This window comes from Bombus vancouverensis, chromosome 16 (assembly GCF_051014615.1).
Source record: "Bombus vancouverensis nearcticus chromosome 16, iyBomVanc1_principal, whole genome shotgun sequence".
Lineage (NCBI taxonomy): Eukaryota > Metazoa > Arthropoda > Insecta > Hymenoptera > Apidae > Bombus > Bombus vancouverensis.
In genome coordinates, this window is record NC_134926.1 from 6,472,290 (window position 1) to 6,494,593 (window position 22,304).

General features: G+C 39.1%; 2 protein-coding genes across 22 annotated transcripts in view; both read left to right on the forward strand.

Moving 5' to 3' along the window:
* The window catches only part of trol (terribly reduced optic lobes), a 182,242-nt gene extending 163,190 nt beyond the window's left edge, over positions 1-19,052 (forward strand). For 17 of the 20 annotated variants that reach the window (XM_076625589.1, XM_076625591.1, XM_076625599.1 and 14 more), the window contains 30 exons: positions 1,662-1,766; positions 2,442-2,579; positions 2,650-2,709; positions 2,857-2,871; positions 3,353-3,580; positions 3,863-4,000; positions 4,196-4,444; positions 4,796-5,681; positions 6,001-6,125; positions 6,210-6,390; positions 6,718-6,928; positions 7,175-7,315; positions 7,399-9,208; positions 9,336-9,632; positions 10,082-10,221; positions 10,292-10,472; positions 10,902-11,162; positions 11,369-11,908; positions 12,143-12,557; positions 13,077-13,224; positions 13,438-13,714; positions 14,040-14,300; positions 14,651-14,917; positions 15,212-15,400; positions 15,877-16,146; positions 16,356-16,507; positions 16,593-16,900; positions 17,096-17,562; positions 17,650-17,815; positions 18,075-19,052. In XM_076625589.1, coding sequence (XP_076481704.1) covers positions 1,662-1,766; positions 2,442-2,579; positions 2,650-2,709; positions 2,857-2,871; positions 3,353-3,580; positions 3,863-4,000; positions 4,196-4,444; positions 4,796-5,681; positions 6,001-6,125; positions 6,210-6,390; positions 6,718-6,928; positions 7,175-7,315; positions 7,399-9,208; positions 9,336-9,632; positions 10,082-10,221; positions 10,292-10,472; positions 10,902-11,162; positions 11,369-11,908; positions 12,143-12,557; positions 13,077-13,224; positions 13,438-13,714; positions 14,040-14,300; positions 14,651-14,917; positions 15,212-15,400; positions 15,877-16,146; positions 16,356-16,507; positions 16,593-16,900; positions 17,096-17,562; positions 17,650-17,815; positions 18,075-18,189 — 8,741 coding nt within the window. In that variant the 3' untranslated portion in view covers positions 18,190-19,052. The remainder of the gene's footprint in view (positions 1-1,661; positions 1,767-2,441; positions 2,580-2,649; positions 2,710-2,856; positions 2,872-3,352; positions 3,581-3,862; positions 4,001-4,195; positions 4,445-4,795; positions 5,682-6,000; positions 6,126-6,209; positions 6,391-6,717; positions 6,929-7,174; positions 7,316-7,398; positions 9,209-9,335; positions 9,633-10,081; positions 10,222-10,291; positions 10,473-10,901; positions 11,163-11,368; positions 11,909-12,142; positions 12,558-13,076; positions 13,225-13,437; positions 13,715-14,039; positions 14,301-14,650; positions 14,918-15,211; positions 15,401-15,876; positions 16,147-16,355; positions 16,508-16,592; positions 16,901-17,095; positions 17,563-17,649; positions 17,816-18,074) is intronic. The other 3 variants (XM_076625595.1, XM_076625590.1, XM_076625601.1) reach the window with 3 other exon arrangements.
* LOC143303774 (basement membrane-specific heparan sulfate proteoglycan core protein-like) lies at positions 19,041-21,631 on the forward strand. 2 transcript variants are annotated; one of them, XM_076625610.1, is made up of 7 exons: positions 19,041-19,108; positions 19,257-19,650; positions 19,727-20,093; positions 20,175-20,376; positions 20,492-20,842; positions 20,924-21,330; positions 21,413-21,631. In XM_076625610.1, the coding sequence occupies exons 2-6, from the start codon at positions 19,270-19,272 to the stop codon at positions 21,180-21,182; spliced, it is 1,560 nt and encodes a 519-aa protein (XP_076481725.1). In that variant the 5' UTR covers positions 19,041-19,108; positions 19,257-19,269; the 3' UTR covers positions 21,183-21,330; positions 21,413-21,631. The 2 variants fall into 2 exon arrangements, with proteins under 2 accessions (XP_076481725.1, XP_076481726.1); XM_076625611.1 differs by lacking the exons at positions 19,041-19,108; positions 20,924-21,330 and having other exon boundaries at positions 19,190-19,650.
* The last annotated feature ends 673 nt before the right edge of the window (positions 21,632-22,304 follow it).

The following is a 22,304-nucleotide window of genomic DNA, read 5'->3' on the forward strand; positions in this document are numbered from 1 at the left end:
GATCAGACGATGACTGTCTCTTCCTTCAGAGGCAGAAGACTGGAATCGCAATAGTAAGTAGTTGCAGGATTAAAATTCCAAGACAGAGATGGACGATTGGTTAAGAAACAGTTAAAAGAAAGGAAGAGCCAGGTGCAAGGTGGTTTCAGTTTCGGTTACTTCTAGGTAGAACCACACTGGTGGGACTAACCCACGTGAACCAGGCTAGCAAGGATTACAATCCGGATTATCAGGCGCCAGCTAATCTGAGCACTCCGAGGAGTTGTGCTCCGGATGATTTTGTTTGTGCTGATGGCACTTGCATCCCTGAAACTCACCACTGCGACCATTTCTACGATTGCCGCGACTTTACCGACGAACAGTATTGCTTCGGTTAGATCACTGGCAGATCTTGATTATCTGCTGGCGTCCAATCCCCTCAAATTCATTTCATTCCAATTTTTTCATTATCTATTCAGTTGTGTTACAGTCAGTTTCTTTGATCAAATAGCACGTACTTTTCAACTTTTATTTAATCAGTCACTTCTAAAGAAAATGAAACAACGAAGCTATGATCGATCTATGATCAAAGGATTCATTTTGTATGCTCAAAAATGATGGTCAATTGCAAACAAAAATAACGATGATTCTTGAAGCCTTGACCAAGGAAAGATACGATCGCTTATCCAGAAATTGTGTATCGCCTACATTGCTGACAGAAATAATTTAATTTGTAACTGTCAAGCCTCGGCTCTTTTTTCTGCTTTAACATAAATGATTTTTAGTTGATTCTAATAAGGATTTCATTGGAACCCTGGACGCCCCAGATTTTCTAGACTCTGCATTTTCTTTCAGTCTGTGTTAGCAGCCAAATAGGCAGTTTGTAGGTTGTTCGAGTAGAGACTTGAGTGAATTCTACTCAACTCAGTCACACGTTCAACGCATCCCTGTGTAAATTATTAGTGCATCCGTTGCCTGGTACAATCTGTTGAACATCCCTGTTGGTACGAACCTAGCGTAGATCCTGTTATAGCATGAGACATAGTTTTTGATTTGCTAGAGATAGAGGGTACATATTACCTGAAGTGATCGATCGTAGACTATGTTCTGAGTGTTGTAGAATAGTGCAGCAGTTTCTAGTTTCGTAGTAATTTATTAACGAGCATACACAGAAAAATGTACAGTGGAAGCCTTAACCTTCTGAATCTGGTCTCGTACGATAACACGAGTTAATTATTTAATTTGTTTTTCCATTTACCAACTTCAAATCGAGATATTGAGATGAAAATCGAAATGGAAAATTGCCATTGGGATATTTCGCATATCATTCCATTTCTACTTTATCATTCCTCTGTAAATTGCAAAAATATCTATCCTCAAGTTTGGCCCGATAAGTAAAATGTTAAACTCACAGGCGATCAGTGTGGAGGAGTTAAAAGTGAATTTCTCTCGCTATTTTTCTGTGCGTGCCAGTACACGTGTACATATACCGATCATTTTATGTCTGTTCTTAGCATTTTTAGGTACTGTTGGTGGTCCATGCTCTTTTTCATTCTTTAGACCGTTACTTAAAGAGTAATAGATCCTTTGTGCCTCGTTCAAACTTTTTCACGATCACACGATCGTTTTTTCAAGACGAAGCTGTTCATTCTATCAGTTACAATACATCGACGTGTTTGCAGGCTGTGGCAGGGACCAGTTCCAGTGTGCGAATGGAGATTGCATCAGAGCTGACCAACAGTGCAACAATTTCATAGACTGTGCTGATGGATCTGACGAAAATTGTGGTAAGGTTTTCATGCTGTTTCTGGCTAAAAAGGAGACCAGAATGGGAACAATGCAAGTGCGGTTTACCATATTCCTTCGACACAGTCTTAAAAATAGGGCTCCTGTATGTTCCTTATTGGCCAAAAATAGCCACGAATCGATCGTCCACGTCTACAGATCGTGAGTGGAGTGAGCAAACTAGGTGGAAACGATATAGTACAGTCGTAAAATTACCGATGAGCTAAAGTTTATACATCTCGAGTGCCAAGATATAAAATGTAAAGTTGAAGAGGCTAAGTCCTCAAGTTCCTTTCAGAGCCGAGCAATATTTTCTGCCATTAACCGTTTCTTCGGAAGACTTTTCTTCAAAACCTTAGCAACATATTTCCCATCGAGCATAAAGTAATAAGCGATTTAATATCGTATAGGCTTGCTTTGAATATTAATTTGAAAATCATTTTCGCAATCCAAGATTCAACGAATCTAAACTATGATCCTGGATACTATTGCATTAACAAATAGTCTCTTCTGAGTTAAATTTACGATCATACCATACCGTTCTCATTCTAGTAAAGTCCTATGCTGTACCATCTCTCTGGTATCAACACCTTTTTATATTCTTCCCAATTATTAACATTTCCAGAATATTATAGAAGGTATTTTACATTAATATTCTTGCACGAATTTTTTATTAGATCACATCGTTTCCCTAATGCCTGGCAGTTGTCCACACGGCTACGTCGCGTGCACCAGAGACAAAGATTGTGTACCTCAGTCCTCTCTCTGCAATGGGGTGCCAGAATGCAGGGACAGATCCGACGAAGAAAATTGCTGTATGTGATTAATTCTAAGTTTAATATGTATTATTTGATATGATGATCATTTTCTACCTGCTTCCTCTAGATGGAGAATCTCATCGTCTCAACTTGAAGACTTATCCAAGCGAGCAACTGATCAAAGAAAGTAAGTTTAGTGGCAGCAAAAGAATAATAATCCTATTACACAGTATTTTATGCATTACACGTAGAAATGTACGTATTATAAATTAAGCAAATTAACTATATAAGAGATTAATACAATTTTTGATTATCTTTTTCTTGCCTTGGCCAGACCCGCCGAAGCAAGGTAAGATTTTTACGGACAGCAATCGCAAGTAATGCTACGCAATTTTGTTATTTATGGAGCGTGATTAATGACTCGTTGAAATTGTGAATGATCATCTAAGCGGACCATTTTATTCATTCATAATTGTAATACCAGAATCGTCTATGTCTGCGAGGAGTTTCGTGTTATTTAATTTACAATTGACAGCAGATACTTGTATTTCATAGTAACGTGCATGCGAAGAGGATATCTGAACAAAGACAGTTACTTTACAGCGTAATATATATTTTTGACAATGCGTTTCCCAAGAACTATTCCACAAACAACACCGCATATCATTACATGTTCTTCGTTTTACTCACACCAAACAATAAAAACAATAAAAATTCTTCTCATAACATAAGCTTCTTATGGGAACATTACGATTAATACAAGACAAGTAACACGTAACGTCGAAAGGCAGGAGTCTCTACGGATATTACATTGTTATCTCATAAATTAGGTCGTGAGGTCGTATTCCAATGCCGTGACGAAGGTCTTCTTCGAGCCAAAGTGCGCTGGCTACGAGGAAATAATCTGCCTCTGCCTCCTGGAAGTCGAGATGTCAATGGACGCTTAGAAATACCAAATATCCAACTGGAACATTCAGGGATGTATATCTGCGAAGCTGTTGGCTATCCTTCGTCCACGCCTGGTCAGCAAGTGAGCGTGTATCTCACTGTAGAAAAGTGTACGTGCTTTGAAATTCAAAAAAATTATTCCTGTTTTCAATTGCCTTATAGGCCTTTTTTCCGAAAGTTCCTCTTAATTCTATCACAGCCTTGTGATCTTCGTGTCGTCTAATCTTACCCTTCTTTTAACGAGACAAAAGAATTGCGTTTAAATAAATTGGCAGAATTGAAACAAGGAACTATTCTTTCGTACTATCTTCAAATTTAAGCAATTTTTAAGAAAAATTGAAGGAGAACACAACAAGGGTAATTTCGATTCATCACTTCTGTTCTCTGCACAGTCGAGCCGCCACCAACCAACAAACCCCACGCATGCCAATACGACGAAGCCACCTGCAGCAATGGTGAATGTATTCCCAAATCATACGTGTGCAATGGCAGACTGGACTGTACCGATGGTTCTGACGAGATGCGTTGCAGTAAGTCATCATTCGTAGACATCGGACTGCGAATATTTATGCAAGAACCCGATTAAATAAAGATTTGGTTCACCTATTTTATGAATATTTTATGGACATTCTGCATATTTGCATCTTCGAATCTCGCTTAAATGTATGAAGATTCATAGTCTGACTCATACAAGGTTCTATAAGAAAATTCATTACATTGAATAGGTCCGCACGGTTGCGAGCCAAATCAGTTCCGCTGCAACAACACAGAGTGTGTGAGCAAAGTGTGGCGCTGTGACGGTGACAAGGACTGCGCCGACGGCAGCGACGAAGAAGACTGTGCTCCAAACGCACCAGGCACTCCCTGTCGCTTCACAGAGTTTGCCTGTGGCAGCCACGATCAATGTATACCCAAAAGCTATCATTGTGACTTGGAGAGGGACTGCATAGACGGTAGCGACGAAGTAGGATGCTGTACGTGTCTCTTTGTTCTTTTACTAGATACAGTAGCCGCTTAAATTTCAATTCGTTGGGAAAGCACATTGTAATTCTCGCGATATATGTACTTCCGAGCTCCTCGACAAAAGTGATGAGAACAAACGTGAGAGAGACATAATATTTCTCATTTACTCGCACTATATCTATGTATCGTCTTTGTCAGTGAGTTTTAGTTAAGCTGAACTCGAGACACTGAGTAGTAGGCAACAGTAGAATATTCGAATTAAGGCGAAATAGTTCTGTTGGAATTTAAGTGAGCACTGCTATTCTGAATCTGTAAAGAATTTGATTTAAGCAATAGCTTTTTTCTTTTTTCGTGTTATTTAGCTCCAGTTTACATAGTGAAACCACCTCCACCGATGATCATCGTGTCTCAAGGAACATCTTTAATGATAACCTGCACAGCGATTGGCGTACCCACTCCCGAGATCAGCTGGCGTCTCAACTGGGGCCACGTTCCTCCCAAATGCTACATGACATCGATAAACGGAACTGGAACTCTCTCATGCCCTGACATGCAACCAGAAGACCAAGGATCCTACTCCTGCGAGGCACTGAACAGCGCTGGCTTCGTAATTGCCATTCCCGACGCCATCGTGATCGTGAACAAGACCGGACCGGAGATCTGTCCCAAGGGAACGTTCAACTCTGAAGCTAGAACCGCAGACGAGTGCATTTCCTGCTTCTGTTTCGGAGTCGCTACCCAATGTCGCAGCGCCAACCTCTTCACTTATCACATTCCACCGCCTTTCGACCGCCATAGTATCGTAAGCGTGAAAACTCAACCGGATCTGCAAATTCTGAACGACATCACCAGACAAGTGCAAGCTGTGAGAGGTATAGGTCGAGATGGAGTGCAGCTGTACGATGCAAACCAACTGCCACTGGGTTCAAGAGAGGAACAGGAAGTTGCTTACTTCGTCATGCCTGAGAACTATCACGGAAATCAGTTGAAATCCTACGGTGGTTATCTGAAGTACAGAGTAACCTATAATGGAACCGGCATACCAAACACCGCGCCGTCGGTTATTCTGATTGGAAATAATTATCGACTCTTGCATAAAGGAAAGCAGATAATAACGGGTTACGATAACGAAGAGGCTGTCAGGTTCTTCGATGGCGAATGGTACAAGCAACAAGGATGGGCTGAGGTTCCTGCCACCAGGGAAGATATCATGATGACACTGGAGAACGTGGACAATATCTTGATCAAGTATGCGAAACAGTTTGATCTATTCAAAACCGATGACCCAGACGTTGAGTTGTGCCTCTCCAGTGACTGAAGGCCAGCGTTTGGATCATTTGTTTGTACCAGTTATCAATACTGCAAATATTTATGCAAGTTCATACTATTATAATACTAGGTAGACAATTGCTTTGCTGAATATATTTTGGATATTTTCTATATCATTACACGTTATATGCATTCTGTACATTTTTGCACTTTCAAATTTCCCACAAATGCATAAAATTACGCAGTCTAGTTATTAGCAAATTCACAGATCGAAATTGACAAAAGAATTATTTGTTAGAGTACAGTATGACGATTCTCCGTACTTGGATATCCGGCTCACTAACATAGTGATGGACACAGCTGATGTAAGGAATACTGGACTCGGATCGGCCTCGTATGTGGAAGAATGTGAATGCCCTATAGGTAAGTTTTAATTCGATTCACTGAGACCGGTCAGACTTTCCGAATCTATGTTCAGAATGATTACGAAATACAATATTTATATAGGATACAGTGGCCTGTCGTGCGAGCAATGTGCTCCAGGATACGAAAGACGAGAATCTGGTCCTTGGCTTGGTCAATGTTACTTAGCCGCGCCTCCTGGTTGCCCTTTGGGATTTTATGGAGATCCTGCGAGGAATATTCCTTGCCAAATGTGCCCCTGTCCACTCACCAATCCATCCAATCAGTAAGACAATACCATTAGTAGACTACGAATATTCGTGCAAATTCATACATATTTCTAATGGAAGCTAAGCCGATTTGTTTCTTTCGCTAAATATCTTAATGAGTACACTATACTTTGGATATTTTGGCATACGTCAGGGTAGTTTGGACATTTTATGAGCACTTCACTTTAGATATTTCTGAATACTTTCAATATTTTACAAGTAATATACTTGGCGTATTTTATAATTTCTTATAAGTGCATAAACATCCACAGTCCAATCACTAATTAACTTAAAGTCTAAAAGAATTGTGTTACAACTATTTGCTTGAACTTGCTCTGAAACAGGTTTGCACGCACTTGTCACCTTGGATCTGATGGTCAGCCGACCTGCGATTGTCCAGCAGGATACATAGGTCGTAGGTGCGAACAGTGCAACGTTGGATACCGAGGAAATCCTCTTATTCCAGGAGACATGTGTGTTCCCGAATCTTCTTGTGACCCTGATGGTAGTCTCAGTACGATCGCGGATCCTAACACCGGCAGGTGCCGATGCAAGGTATTAAACTTTAAATTTCTTGGTCTAGAAATCCAGTATACGTTTGTGAAGGGTAAAAAATTACTTGCTTACTTAAGTTAAAATAAGTTTGTATGACGTGCTCAATGTTGTTTATGCTGTCGTTTGATTCGGAAATATTCCTGCTCTGTTTAAAAGTAAGTACAGGGGGATAAATGAAGAGAATTAGTACTAGAACGATTCAAGGATAGATTTTGATGCATATGGTATTAACGTATTGGTTTTCAGCAATACGTGACGGGTCTTACTTGCAATCAATGTAAGGCGAACACGTTCAATTTGGCATCGAAAAATCAATTTGGCTGCATCAGCTGCTTTTGCATGGGCATTACTGACAAATGCGTCTCCTCCAACTGGTACAGAAACGACGTGAGTATATTTTACGTTGCAGTTAATGAAAATCCTACAGAATTTTACCTACAGAATTGTCACGAGACGGTACTGTTTTACAGATTCGAGTTTCATTTACCAATTCTGTCAGGGACTTCTCTCTCATCGAGTCTAGAACACCAGATAGTCTACCAATCACAGACGGTATTCGTTTGGACACAGTCAGCCGCGAAATCATCTACAACGAATTCCCTAACCGTGGGAACAACGATGTTTACTACTGGCAGCTGCCTAGCATTTTCCTAGGCGATCAAGTTACCTCCTATGGTGGCAACCTCAAGTATACTGTTCGCTATGTTCCGTCTCCAGGTGGTCAAAGCTCGAAAAACAACGCTGCTGACGTCGAGTTGATCAGCGCCAACGATATCAACTTGCTGTACTTCTCCAAAGAGTCTCCCGAGCCAAATACTCCCCAGACTTTCGTCGTACCTCTGTTAGAACAATATTGGCAACGCAACGATGGAACACAGGCTGACAGAGAACACTTGCTAATGGCCCTGGCTGACATTCGCGCGATTAGGATTAAAGCCACATATACCACCCACACCGACGAGGCTGCTTTGTCGTTGGTATCCCTGGATACAGCTGAAAAGTACAACACAGGTCGAGCAAGAGCCGTAGAGGTGGAGGAATGTTCTTGTCCAGTGGGTTACAAGGGACTATCTTGCGAGGACTGCGATGTTGGATACACTAGAGGTGGCGAAGGTCTCTATCTGGGTACGTGCGAGCCTTGCTACTGCAATGGTCATTCCAACCAATGTAATCCTGACACGGGAGTATGCGAGAACTGTGCTCACCATACCACTGGCGACTTGTGCGAGTTCTGTGAATCAGGATACACGGGTGACGCGACTCGAGGAACTCCTTACGATTGCACAGGTCGCGAGGTAAATCATACTGATTGCAACGAAATGGGTTCGCGCAGCAGCTTGTACATTGGTGATAGATGCGATTGTAAACGAAACGTCGAGGGACGGCAGTGTAACAGGTGTCGTCCAGCTACATTTGGACTGTCCGCAGAAAATCCGGATGGGTGTAGCGAGTGTTACTGCAGTGGACTGACCGATCAATGTCACGAGAGTTCCTTATACGTTCAGCAGATTCCCATGTGGGTATACGACAACCAACACGGATTTACTCTAACCGATTCGACGAGACAGGAAATCATCGACCACCGTGATTTCGAATTGAACTTGGCTACGAACGAAATAGGGTATCGTTATCCGGATAGCAGACGACGCAGCTTGTTGTGGTCCCTGCCGCCCATTTTCACTGGCAACAAGGTTAAAAGCTACGGAGGAAGTCTGACTTTGACTCAACATATCACTGCCATTCCTGGGGCTCAGAGTTACAAGGATCAAGATATTATCTTGATTGGAAATGGGATCACGTTGTTCTGGACGAATCCTATTGACATCCAGCCTGACGTTCCATTGACTTACTCGGTGCCATTCAGGGAATCAGAGTGGAAGCGTTTGACCACCGAGGGGCCTCGAGTCAGCTCCAGGACCGATCTGATGACTGTACTCTCTAACTTGGAGGCGATTTTGGTTCGTGCAACCCACAGCGAAGGAATGAGAGCCACCTACATTAGCGACATAAGCCTGGACACAGCCGTGGAGCACCCAACTGGCAACAGAAGAGCTGTCCAAGTGGAAGTTTGTCGCTGCCCGACCGGATACGTTGGAACATCCTGCGAGTCTTGCGCAACAGGTTACTACAGGGACACTAGCGACCGATCCGTCAGCTACCTGGGCTCCTGCATCCTATGTCCTTGCAACAACAACGAGGAAAGCTGCGAGATGACGCACACCGGCCACGTGAAGTGTCACTGCAAGCCAGGATTTGTGGGCCAGTATTGTCAATACACTGGTACGTATGAAAGGAACTTCGAAGTACTTATTGTTAGATTTATTGGAAGCTTGTCAGGGTTCAAGAAAATTCTCTAAAGCAATTTAGGATGAGGAAGATATTAAATGAAATATTTTGGATCGGTTAGATGGGCTGATGGTAAGTCTAACGCCAGTGACGAGCGTGTTAAAGGCAAATTCGTGGGTTCTGTTCACGTGCAGTTACAAGTCCCCACACCCATTTTATATCTATTTCTCAATGACTCCGTGCGACGGCTGGCCACTAACTTCGTCCAGCATGCCACCAGGGCCCATTGAAAGAACTACTAATGGATCGTGGAGGAGCTGGTACGTTTACGTCCAGCAGAATCCTTTCAATGTAATATGCTGCATCGTGGACGATCATGGAACGGAACTGATCAAAGTTATAACGACGGTCACGCCAGGTTTGATGAGCCAAATTAAAGGAATATTCGTGTTTGTCCCTGGAAGGGTGGAACATCATGGTTTCATCTTCATTCGTGTTTTAGTTTAGTTCATTATTGGATATGATTGTTTCCTTTGGTCACACCTATGGATCACATATGTTCACTACTGACTATTTCATAGATCTTCTAACTTTTTGACCACTTTGATTGTTGGTCTGATCACACCTTTAGTCAAACCTATGGATCACATATGTTCACTACTGACTATTTCATAGATCTTCTAACTTTTTGACCACTTTGATTTGTTGGTCTGATCACACCTTGGTTAATGGGCTTCTTGTATCAAACTGAGTGTAAAATGTCGGATTTGGACAATTAAGTCCTTCTTCATTATTTTCATTTATATGTTTTTATGTTATATGATTCCAAAGACATGCTTCTTTTAACTTTTATGGTATTTCTTACAGAAGGCACAATATCGACCACCACGACAAGTCGTCCACCCTTAAATCCACCAAAGATTGTGGTTTATATCAGAGAACCCGAGTTCCAGATCGTTGAAGCTGGAGGTACTGTTAGGTACCATTGCTTTGAAAGAACGGACAATGTAAGAAAAATAAATAAATCATTTGGAAAGATATGTGCGGTGGATGTATTAAATATTTCTTGGAATACAGGGATCTTTGCACATCAGATGGGAAAAAGAAGGTGACGAATTACCAATAGGAAGAAGCATAGACGACAAGCGTGGCTTATTGATCATTCGAGACTTGAAAGTGTCTGATAGCGGCATTTACATTTGTCAAATCAGCGATGGAGTACATATTGGTTACAAGAACGTCACTCTCACTGTTGGAGGTAACATAAAGAGAATTTGACTACTAAGAAATATTCACCTTCGTACATATTTTATTAATATTATTGAGTATCGTATAATTCATCCGGACGCAGCTTTCCCGCGAAGTTTGCTGGACATTCCAGGTACACGAATCTTAGCTTAGATGCCAGTAGTAATAACTTAGCTGCACATACAATGCTACAACATGCCACAGCAACATATAATGCTACAATAAAATGTCCTATCTGCGTCTATACTTAGGTTTAATTTGGCAGATGATACATAATAAGTAAAATAATGATACAACTTCCAATATTCCACATTTCGAAAAGTGAGAAGATGCCAGATAAGGCAACAGTCAATTAATCAAAACGACATTAACACAATACATTAATTATCTTGATTTCATTTGGATAATTTTATTTTCCTATTTAAACACTCAAATTTAGTTCCACCAAGGGTTATCGTCGAGCCATCATCTTTACAAGTAATGGAAGGAGAACCAGCGGAATTCCGGTGCGAGGCAACTGGGAATCCCCCGCCACGAGTCGAATGGATTCGTGTCTATGGTCCCATGAGCCCGGGTGTAGTGGTCAACAATGGAATTTTGCTCCTTAGATCTGCTTCGAGGTACGATGCCGCCGAATATAAATGCGTGGCAAGGAATAACGTTGGCGTGGACGAGAGAACTGTCATTCTTCATGTTGAAGGTACCATTGACTGTCATTCCATCCTTGTGTCGTTACCTTGTAAGATGTTTTCAAGAGATTTGTGTTTTTGCATCTAACAATCTTTAATTGTAGAATGATATTAAAATTAGGAAATTAACAGAAGTTAGCAAATACACTTTCATTGACAGTTTTAATATTATGCTATACAGAAAATAGTCCTTACAAGATGATCATTTTGTCTATAGGAAAATCCACTCAACCCATAATACCACCAACCATCACCCCGTCACAATGGTTCGGCCAGCCTGGAGAAACGATCGTGATAACGTGCGTGACATCTTTAATAACGAATCTTACCTGGTCTAGAGAAAGAAACCCACTACCTCACACAGCCAGCCAACGTGATGGTGTCTTAACAATTGTAAATCCTACCCCTTATGACTCCGGTATCTACGTCTGTACGTCGACCAGCTACATAGGAATGACTAACAGCACTATCAACATAACAGTAACATCTAGAACACCAGCGCCGTTTGTCAAGGTGACGCCTGAGAAACAGACCGTTCCTCAAGGCAACATAGCTGAAATAAGGTGTCTAACAAGCAGAGAACCCGGTGAACATTTGACGTGGAGCAAGTATCTTCAACCGCTAAGCTCTAATGTACGACAAGTAGGAGACACTTTGAGAATTGTCGACATCCAAATTGCTGACAGGGGTATATACGTGTGTCGAGTTACTGGACCAAGTGGAACTCACGAAGCTAGCGCCATGATCGAGGTCGAACGTGAGTAAATATTAAATTTTCTGTTCCTTACACAAAATTGTCCAGTAATCGAACCACGTATCACTGCTTTAGTAAATTTTTGTATGTATATATCTTTGTATAATGATCTTTGACTCGTAGATGAATATATTAGAATTAAAATTAAAATTTACTAATTGTATAATCTATTCACACACAAGCTTAAGAATCGTTTAAGAATAACTTTTATTTCACTAATTGGGCTTGTTTAAACAGGCAGGGAACCTCCATTGGTAGAGATCTATCCCAAGAATGTCCCCCCAGTTACTCTGGATGGGTCCACGGATCTCCAATGTCGAGCAACTGGAATCCCCATGCCAGAGTTACATTGGTCTCACGAATCTGGTCGACCGTTGCCCCATAATATTAAACAACTTCCTGGTGGTGTTCTGAGACTAACCAACATCACAGCCAGCGATGGTGGGTCGTACGTCTGTACCGCTATCAATCCCGCCGGAACGAATTCAGCCATGGTATACATAGAAGTTCAATCCATGCCTGTCATCAGTATATCGCCCCAATCTGGAATGCTGCACGTGAGACCTGGGGATAGGGTACGACTACTATGCAGCGCAAATGGATTTCCGGAACCTTCAGTTACTTGGAGCAGACATCCGAACGTAGTATCACTGTAAGTTACTTTTTAAAAGGAAGATCTTATAATTAGACTGCTGATTTTTATGCAACTTCATCAGAACATAATTAAAACGGTAGAAAGTTATAAGAACCTTGATAGAAAATGATTTTATCTACCAAGAATTCTAAAAAGCATTATGCTTATTATGTATTCCGTTACAGAGTGTGTGAGGAAAGTAATCGGACTGATACTCTGAAAATATATATCTGCAAATACCTCAAGTACAAATGAACTTTGTTCCCTCTAAAATATTCTTGAGAAACTATACAACACCATAAAATTACCAGTTCCCGAGAAACGACATCAATCTCATTACTTTTCTGACATACTATATGAGGTAAACATGAAGTAAAAGTCCAAAAAACAGTACTAGGTATAATATTTTATAGATGAAACTACAGCATACTCTCTTAGTTGCATTCATGAAAATATGAATTTGCATAAATACTCGCAGTCTAATAATAATAGTGGAAAGTAAAAGCCAGAGGTAACCGCTGGATTTTTCTGCAATAGTACAACCAATGAATTGGCAGCCCCTCATCAGGCCGTTTATGAAATACACTCCGCTTCTTCGAGTGACGAAGGTTCATACATCTGCCATGCAAGTAGCAGAGTAGGAACTACTGAGGAACGAGTCTATATCAGAGTAGAGGATATAAATGTACGTGTTCTTATAATTGTCCTGTAATTGTACGTGTTCCTATAATTGTCCTGTAATTGTACGTGTTCCTTGTTGTGGTATTTTTACAATAGCTCACAAAAATATTTAAACACTAACCACTTGATATCGTTCATTCGTCAGAACACGTATCTGCTGTAACCATAGCTTAAGAATATGATGAGTATTAATAAAACATTGAAATATTCGTTGTAGGACGGAAATGATAACGCTATACGAACGGACTACCTCAGGATCCCCGATGGCGGCAAGGTGGAAATGCGTTGCCATGTGCAAGATTCCGATGGACACAGAATTTATCTGGATTGGAGAAGGGCGGACGATAGACCACTGCCAGCTGGTAATTCCGTTGACAATGGTGTACTGATCATCCCTGTCGTGGATAAAAGCGCCGCAGGAGAGTACGTTTGCACTGGGAGAGACCTAACTGGAAATGTTCTCTTCAGAGCCACATCTGTCCTTGAAGTATTATGTAAGATCTTCGATCGAGCTTTGTCTTGCTTACATAATATGAGAACAGAAGTGGGCTAAGTCAAGTATTCAGCAAATTGAATAATTCTTTGTTTACCATAGACATGAATATAAAGTACTTAACGCAACAATTAATCTCATTATTTTATGTGACATAATTAATCATACAAAAGTAGGAGAATTCATTAAATTAAATTAAAAAAATTAAACTAAATTAAATCGAGATATTATGATTAATTAAGTTTAGTCCACTTTTGTTTACAATGCCTTATGTGAGAGTTGAACAATCACAGAATTGAAAATTATTTGTTTATATATTGTTGCAGCCCCACCAAGGATTGTGTTAATCCCACCAAGACAAACAGTCCGATCCGGAGAAAATCCATCAATCGAATGTCGTACCACTGGTGACGAACCAATGAACATAGAATGGGATGCCATAGGGCGTAGTTTACCTCATTCGGTGACACACCATCGTGGACTTCTCCAGTTCCATGGAATCACTTATTCTGACGCGGGAAAATATGTTTGTAAAGCTACCAATGAAGCAGGAACCGCTGAAGCTGTTGCTGAAGTTCTAGTGAATCGTACGTAAAACCATAGACTCTGATTCTAATAGTTCTATAATAAAACTCCATTCATCAGACTTCATTTTTGGGACAATGACTTAGCCAGTGAGCATATAAGAGGAGTTTATGCAATCAAACAGGGCCGCATTTATACTTTTATATAACATAATATAGTTATAGGTTTTAAAGTTAAGTCGTAAAATTTGGTCCCACAAGAGTGAGATCCCAGTTTGCGCTTAATGCACCTTCTGGAAAACGCAGCCTTGTAATCAAACACTAATAAACACTTCCACTGAGTTCAGATAAATGGAGCTCTAATATATAGCTATAAAATGAAATGTAATCCTGCTATAATCCATATATTTCAGAAAATCCTTACGAGAACACAGAAGTCAGACATCTCGAAAGAGACATGGTTACATATGTGGGACAACCTGTGCGTTTACGATGCATGGTCAGCGATAGAGCTACAATACACTGGTCCAGGGAAGGACTGCCATTGCCACCTAATGCTAGAATCAAAGACGATTATTTGGATCTACCTAGAGTAAGACTGGAAGACAGTGGAAGGTACATCTGCCAGACCCAAACCTCTCATGGGGTTTCCAGTGATTATGTTAATTTAAATGTCTCACGTAAGTTGAAACCCATGGTTTCTATCACATCATGCATGGTGTTCTTCCTTCACTTTCATACTTTTCATTTTTCTCGATACAAATCAAGTAATATAATTAGACAACATACGACCAAAAAACTATGACTAGAAGGGTATGTATTGTACCTGATTGTACTAAATTGTTCCTGAGCATGAATCATTTTGGATTGAATCCAATTCAGTTCAATTTGAGCAAAATTAATCATCAGCAAGTCATGATACAGATTCGATGGACACAGTTTTTATTTATGGTTGTCGCGGTATTGTTTATTAGTACTTAATTTGCGTACGGATTGCACGCGTGTGAACCCAATGCAGTGCAGGGAAAGCAGTTGCGTCTGCAGCGTTCAAGGATGCTTTCTGTTGGATTACTATTGCAATGTGAATGCTATCTTCTATCCTGATAACCGCTACTACTTCAACAGCAAACGGTGGATTCCCCACTATCTTCAACAACTAGGCGGTTTGTTTTGTTTCAACAAATTATGTGTTCCCGATTTGTGATGTCTATTGGACAGTTAATGCTTTTCTCCTTCTTTTGTTGAACAAGATTAACATTTTCTTACTGTTCCTCTCAAACTATCTCTACCCTAATAGAAAAAAATCAGGAACACAGTCTGACTGCGAAATAGATCTTCATCCTGTCACTACCTTACACTTTGTATCGTTGTGTTCATGGTACTAAAGGTTGAGAGAATTAGAAACTTTGCACAATGATCATAGAAAAGGATATTAACATCTTAGCAAGGTTATTTAATATCTTCCACATGTGTTCGTTATTCTGTAGAATAGCCTGCTCCTGATCCAAATGATATCCATTGTCATTTTAGATTTATCCTAAACTCAATGTCATAGGAAGCAGTAATGGAAAGGGCTTCACGTTCATACGTTTTAAAAATAACTCAATGCATTCTGCTAACTCTATTGTTTATATTTTAGCTACTACAATACCTGCTGTCAGTGTGGAAGTCTCTCAGGATCCAGTGAACATTGGGGATAACATTGACATACGTTGTGCATGCTCTGGAACTCATAATCCACGTTACTACTGGTCCAGACCTAACCATTCTAGTCTGCCACAAAATGCTCAAGTGCATGGAAACACTTTAAGATTGTCTAACGTGACTGTCAGTGACAGTGGACTGTACAGATGCACTGCAGACACTCCTGATGGTACCTTCGAGCAGGACTTCAATCTTGTTGTCCATGGTAAAGTTTCATACTTGATTATTCTATTATTCTATTTATTTCCCAGTATCCTAATCTTTATACTTTATTTATTGATCATTCAAGTAATATAGTAAACTAATAAAGTCTTTATTTCATACTTATGCTTACAAAATTATGCTTCAATGTAAGTATACAATAAGTTCAAAGCTCCAAAAATATACATCTTCAATTGAGGATTCTTTTATTAGGTGGAAACAACGATGCTCCAGCAATTGAAACCAAGCTTGCTCCTTATGGCTCCAGTCTAGAAATGGATTGTCGTCCTAGCATCGATCCACCACTGACGTTCTCTTGGAGCAAACTAGGAGGTATTTTGCAACCTGATGCTCAAGTGTTTGAGGTACGATAATCATAATATAAAAATCATAATTAAAAACGATAGCAGAAGACATTCTGACTCCATGTATTATCTTTTTCCTTCTTAGAGCAAATTGAAGCTAACCAACGTCAAGGCAGAGGATGCAGGCACGTACATCTGCACTGTGAACAACGACCATGAAAATATAGAAATACCGACTATGCTTGTCGTAACTGGAGTAGTTCCATACTTCAGTCAGGCACCTCAAAGTTTCATCGCTTTACCTCCACTAGCTGACTCATATCTGAAATTCAACATAGAGATCTCATTCAAACCACAGAGCTATGATGGTATAATCCTGTACAATGATGAATCCAACCGTGGAAATGGAGACTTTATTATGTTGTCACTGGTTAGAGGCTACCCACAATTTAGGTAATTATCAATAACTAACTTAAAAATAACTTGAATATATCACTAATATGCAATTAAAATGCAATAATGTATAGAACGTGCATGATATGCAAAGACACATAACATATCTAGTTGTAATATTTTAAACGCGAAACAAATTTTTGTATGGATTCTGTTTCTTTAATTGTATTTATAATAAGAATTTTCCTATGTTAGCTTTGATCTTGGTTCTGGACCAACTATGATTCGGGCAGAAAAGCCTGTAACACTTGGAGAGTGGCATACTATAAAACTCCAACGTCACAGAAAGGAGGGAACCATGTTAGTCGATGGTGAAGGCCCTTACAAAGGTATCGCAGATGGCAGAAAACAAGGATTGGATATGAAATCATTATTGTTTGTGGGTGGAGTCCACAGTGGTACCATAATTACCAAATATGCAGAGATCAACAGTGGTTTCGTTGGCTGTATCAGTAGATTGGTAATTGGAGAAAAGGAAGTTGATCTGATTGGTGATCAGACAGATAGCTCTGGGATCACTAACTGTGAAACTTGTGCTGAAAATCCTTGTAACAATGGTGGTGTATGTCAAGAAGCTGCTACAAAGAATGGATACATTTGTCTGTGTCGTGCTGACTACAGTGGCAAGCACTGTGACTATGTTGGACAGCCTTGTTATCCAGGTAAAAATATGTTTTAATTACTTTTTATTTTTTCATTTTTGTCTTTTGTTTTTATATCTGTACAATTGTAATTGTCTATAATTATAGGTGCATGTGGTGAAGGCGATTGCATAAACAAGGAAACGGGCTTCGAATGCTATTGTCCTTACGGAACAACCGGTGCTCGTTGCGAGAATACGATGAAGGTCTATGAACCAGCCTTCCATGACGATAAATCCTATATAGCACACGATACACCTAAAGCTCTTAGACGGTAAGTATCTGAACAGTGCATGATGCATGATTAGAAAAGTTAGCCCAATTTTTTTGCTGCATATGTCCCTTATTTTTTATATTTGTCAGTAAACAATTAGAAAGTTTTTACTTTAGAGTTTCATGTTAAACAATTTATTATATGTATGTTTAAATGTTAATCGATGGATACAAAGACTCTCTAAAGGTTCTTCAGGCGCACTTTAACTTGCCCCCAATAAAAGGAAATCCCTGATCTTAATTGGTACAATGATTTTCAGGCCGAGAATGAACCCAACCAAAAGATACGATCGATTACGAGCACGCAACGCACAAGTTAGAAATCCACGATCAAGGCCACATCACCACAATAAGCTGCACCACACGAAACATTAGTCCTTTTTTTCACAACCAAACCCTTTCAATGCACATAATGATAAAAAAGAAAAAAAGAAACGAAGGAAAAGTCATTTATAACTATTAAATGTTTGTAGAGAACGAATCGATTCTTATGTAACTGCTATTTATAGTTAGTCAGCATATTATATATTATATATGTATTATATATATTTTTTTTATGAGAATTTTATTTACAATTAGATTTTTTTGTGTCTGCCTCATACGTGTCATAGATGATTATGTTGAAGCCTGTATAGTGAGTAGTTCCTTGGAATGAACCTCATGGTGCTGTAATATTAGAGTATCAATTAATATACTTACGTTATACTTTTCATATAACAACCTTTTACAGGTCCAAGTAATTATTTTCATAGCAACATTATTTCAGAAACAATTCTTGTCGATAGAGCTCTCTTTTTATTAAGATGCCATTCGATTCGTTGGATCTTGGACCATAAAGGGTTTTTTGTACAGCTTCTTGAATAATACATTTTAACGCATGTTTAACGCGTGTTAGTTATTTTAATTATTGTTTAAAGTAAACCATTAATAAGATCACTACCAAACAAGAAAGGCACTTTACAGTAGTATCAAGAGCTTATTATTGGCATTATTGTGTTGTGGCATTATACGCGATTTGTGTACTAAGCACACACTCAACACATTCACACACACACTTAATATCAGGCACATCTTAAGATGTTTGTACTTATTTTGTAAGAACCTGTTTGATGTATGTGCCATAAGTGGTGTGTTTCTAGGGCCAGAATGACCGTTTATATGTATTTCGACGGGCTTCGAGTGATGCTATAAGTATAAATATATGTCTTGAGATGCAAATAAAAATTGATTTAACAGGATTTTTGTCATTTTGCTGATTACCTGCCTTCGTAGTAGTTTATGAACATCAAAGAGGGTAAGTCACGTTTCAAAAGGAAAATTGTGTGTCCCTCCAATGTAATTTCTCCCATTAATTCTAATATTTTCTCCTACTAACAGGAACTAATTTCTACATCTAATGTTAAATCAGGACAATGACTTTAATATTTCCAATGTTATTACAGATTGAAAGTAGCAATGAACTTCAATCCTCTGGACAATCAAGATGGCATACTGATGTATTGTGCTCAAAGTGAAGAGGGACTTGGAGACTTCGTTGCGTTGGTAGTCAAGGATGAACGTGTCGAGTTTCGATACGACATTGGTTCTGGCCTGGCGATCATTAGATCAAACCATGTTCTTCAACCTGGTGTATGGACACATGTCTCCATCAACAGAGACTTCAAGGAGGGGAATTTGACTATAAATGGAGAACCTACAATAGGAGGCAAGTCTCCCGGGACTGCTCGCACCATGACGCTTAATACACTACTCTATATTGGAGGCGTTGATCGCAGAAGAATTATAGTGAACAGAAATGCCGGCGTAGATAGGACTTTTCGTGGTTGCATCAGTGATGTAAGCTCATCATAAACTTTTTCAGAAGATTCTTGATAGAATTATCCAAATAAAACATATTCTTTTATATTCTCAGCTTGGAGTGTCTTCAATGAATGTAGACATACTAAAGTCTGCCTTGGATTCAGTAAACATAGATGACTGCAATGTTCTACATCCTAATCAAACCAAGTTGACTACTGTAATCACTATTCCACCATCCACTACGACTCCCTTTGATCCGTGTGCCTCCAATCCTTGCATTCATGGAATGTGTCAGAATACTGATTCGTACGACTATTCATGCACCTGTGAATACGGCTACGTGGGAAGAAACTGTGAGAACATTTTGAAGCAATGTGAACTGTTGCTTCCCTGTAGAAATGGAGGCACCTGTACAGACCTCCATGGGTCCTACAAATGCGATTGTCGCTTAGGCTACAATGGACAGAATTGTGAAAAGTGTAAGTATTTCAGAGAATCAATTTTAGTACTAAATACAAATATTTATTTTACAATCTTATTAATTTCTCTTTGATTTTCAGTGGCGGAGGTAACTTACGATGTTGCATTCAGAGGGGATGGTTGGTTAGAGTTAGATAAGTCTGTAATGGCCCATGAAGAAGAACGTGAAGTGTTAGGTTTTGAAATTTCAACGAACAAGACCAAAGGACTGATCATGTGGCATGGGCAGACGCCAAATGATCTTAATCTTGATCACTACATGGCTCTTGCTGTAGTTGATGGGTAATTAACAATGTTCTTTTTAATTAAACACAATAATTTATGAATTCATTTGCAAGCAATAAGTATTCTATTCCAGTTTTTAGAATAAATATTTTATTTAATCTGCTATTTTCAGTTATGTAGAGTATCAATACAACTTGGGTACAGGACCAGTAGTGATTCGTGTCACTGCACAGAAGGTAGATGATGGAGAACGACACAGAATAATCTTAAAGCGCCAGGGAAGTGATGGAAGCATAGAATTAAATGGAGAACACATGGAGAGCAGTGCTAGCTATGGAACACAGCAAGATTTGAATGCTAGAGGCAGCGTGTACTTAGGTGGAGTGCCAGACTATGCTATGACTTATGGAAAATATCAAGAAGGATTTTCTGGTTGCATTTACACCATGGAGGTGCAAGATTCTGGGGCCATAGACATTGGAGAAAAATCTATAAGGGGAAAGAACGTTTCACCATGCACTAGGTAAATGAAAAAATAATTTTCTGTTAAGAAAACAACATGGAAACTGTATAAAATGGTCTGTTAATCTTTCATGCTGCTTAGAGCAAGATGGATACCCTCTTCCTTAGTATTTACCAACGCGGATACGGACATCTTCGACGCGTTTGTTCCTCCACCTCCTGTCAATATAATCCACCCTAAACCAGCGGCAAATTTGGCTGCGTATAGTATCAAAAATTACTCATTGTTAATCCTACTTCAAAATCTGCTCGCCTTCACCATGGATATCCGAGAGCAGAGCGTGCTTTTCACAGTATTATGCATAGACACTATAAATGCGATGAAATGTATATTGAGTTAAGTGTTGTTTAATTGGATTAGGTCTTGTTTAAGTGAATACGTGTCCTTTCAACAATGATTTAATAATGAAGAAACACGTATTCTCTGGTAACTTATGGAATTAATCCAATTTGTAAATTGTTTAACGCTTCGTTAACATTGGGGACAAGGTAAATTATTAACATTTTAACAAGTAAGGATTATTAATGTTTTAATAACCCTTTTTTCTCTTTATTCCTTTTTGTTTTATAGTTATTTGGACGATAGACTTCCAACAAGAGGCGACCTTGGAAAGATATGGAAGTGGTTTATTTAAGTGAAGGGACAATTATATTATTCAGTTTGTAAAGCCTACCACGGCAAATGATATATGTATAAGCAGTTTTATATCTGTACGTGTACAGAATATGTTTCTGACAACATTTTATAACCGAATTAACTACATTTTATACAGTTCTTTGTTTTTATAAAGTACGATAGATTCTTTCCTCATATTAGCCAATCCTATTCCCTTTTTTATTTTTTTTATCTGACAATGCTTTTTTTTCAATTGACTGCCATGTTCAAAGAATGAACGTTGAGGCGACTGCGAATGGATACAATAATATTATATTACGTCATGCATAAGTTTTCACTGCCATTGTCTGAGTTGTTAACTTCCCATAGACTCCCTCTAATCTTTAGCTAAGCAAACACTAAAAATGGCTCCATTAGTTCATAATTCTAGTTGTAACGTTACAACAAATTCTCTTTGAATTGAGAATGTTTATCTTCAACATATAGAAAAACATAAGAAATAAGTTGTATTACAAAGTAAAATTTTTATTCCAACATTTATCTGGACCAATGATAGGCCCTATCATTGATTGTTCTATGACTTCTATACAAATTTGTTTTCCTTTCTTTTTATTGAAACACTTTAAACTTCATTATGTGATACTAACAAAGGAAAGTTACTTACAAGTATTTGCATAGTTAAGATACGGTGCTAGTAAAATATGTTGCTAGTTCTAAGGAGATTTGTATTCAATGAAAATGCGACGGAAGTGTGTAAATAATTATAACTAGTCTCTCAAACCTTAGCGTTTTCTTACATTCTGTATAACCGCTATTTCTCAGAGGAAATATTGCATAAAAAAACGAA

Coding starts and splice junctions, on each gene's coding strand:
- LOC143303774 (XM_076625610.1), top strand. CDS start 19,270: ATGAACTTCAATCCTCTGGACAATCAAGATGGCATACTGATGTATTGT. Junction 20,094..20,174: donor TGGACAGAATTGTGAAAAGT/GTAAGTATTTCA, acceptor TTTGATTTTCAG/TGGCGGAGGTAACTTACGAT. Junction 20,377..20,491: donor GCTCTTGCTGTAGTTGATGG/GTAATTAACAAT, acceptor TGCTATTTTCAG/TTATGTAGAGTATCAATACA.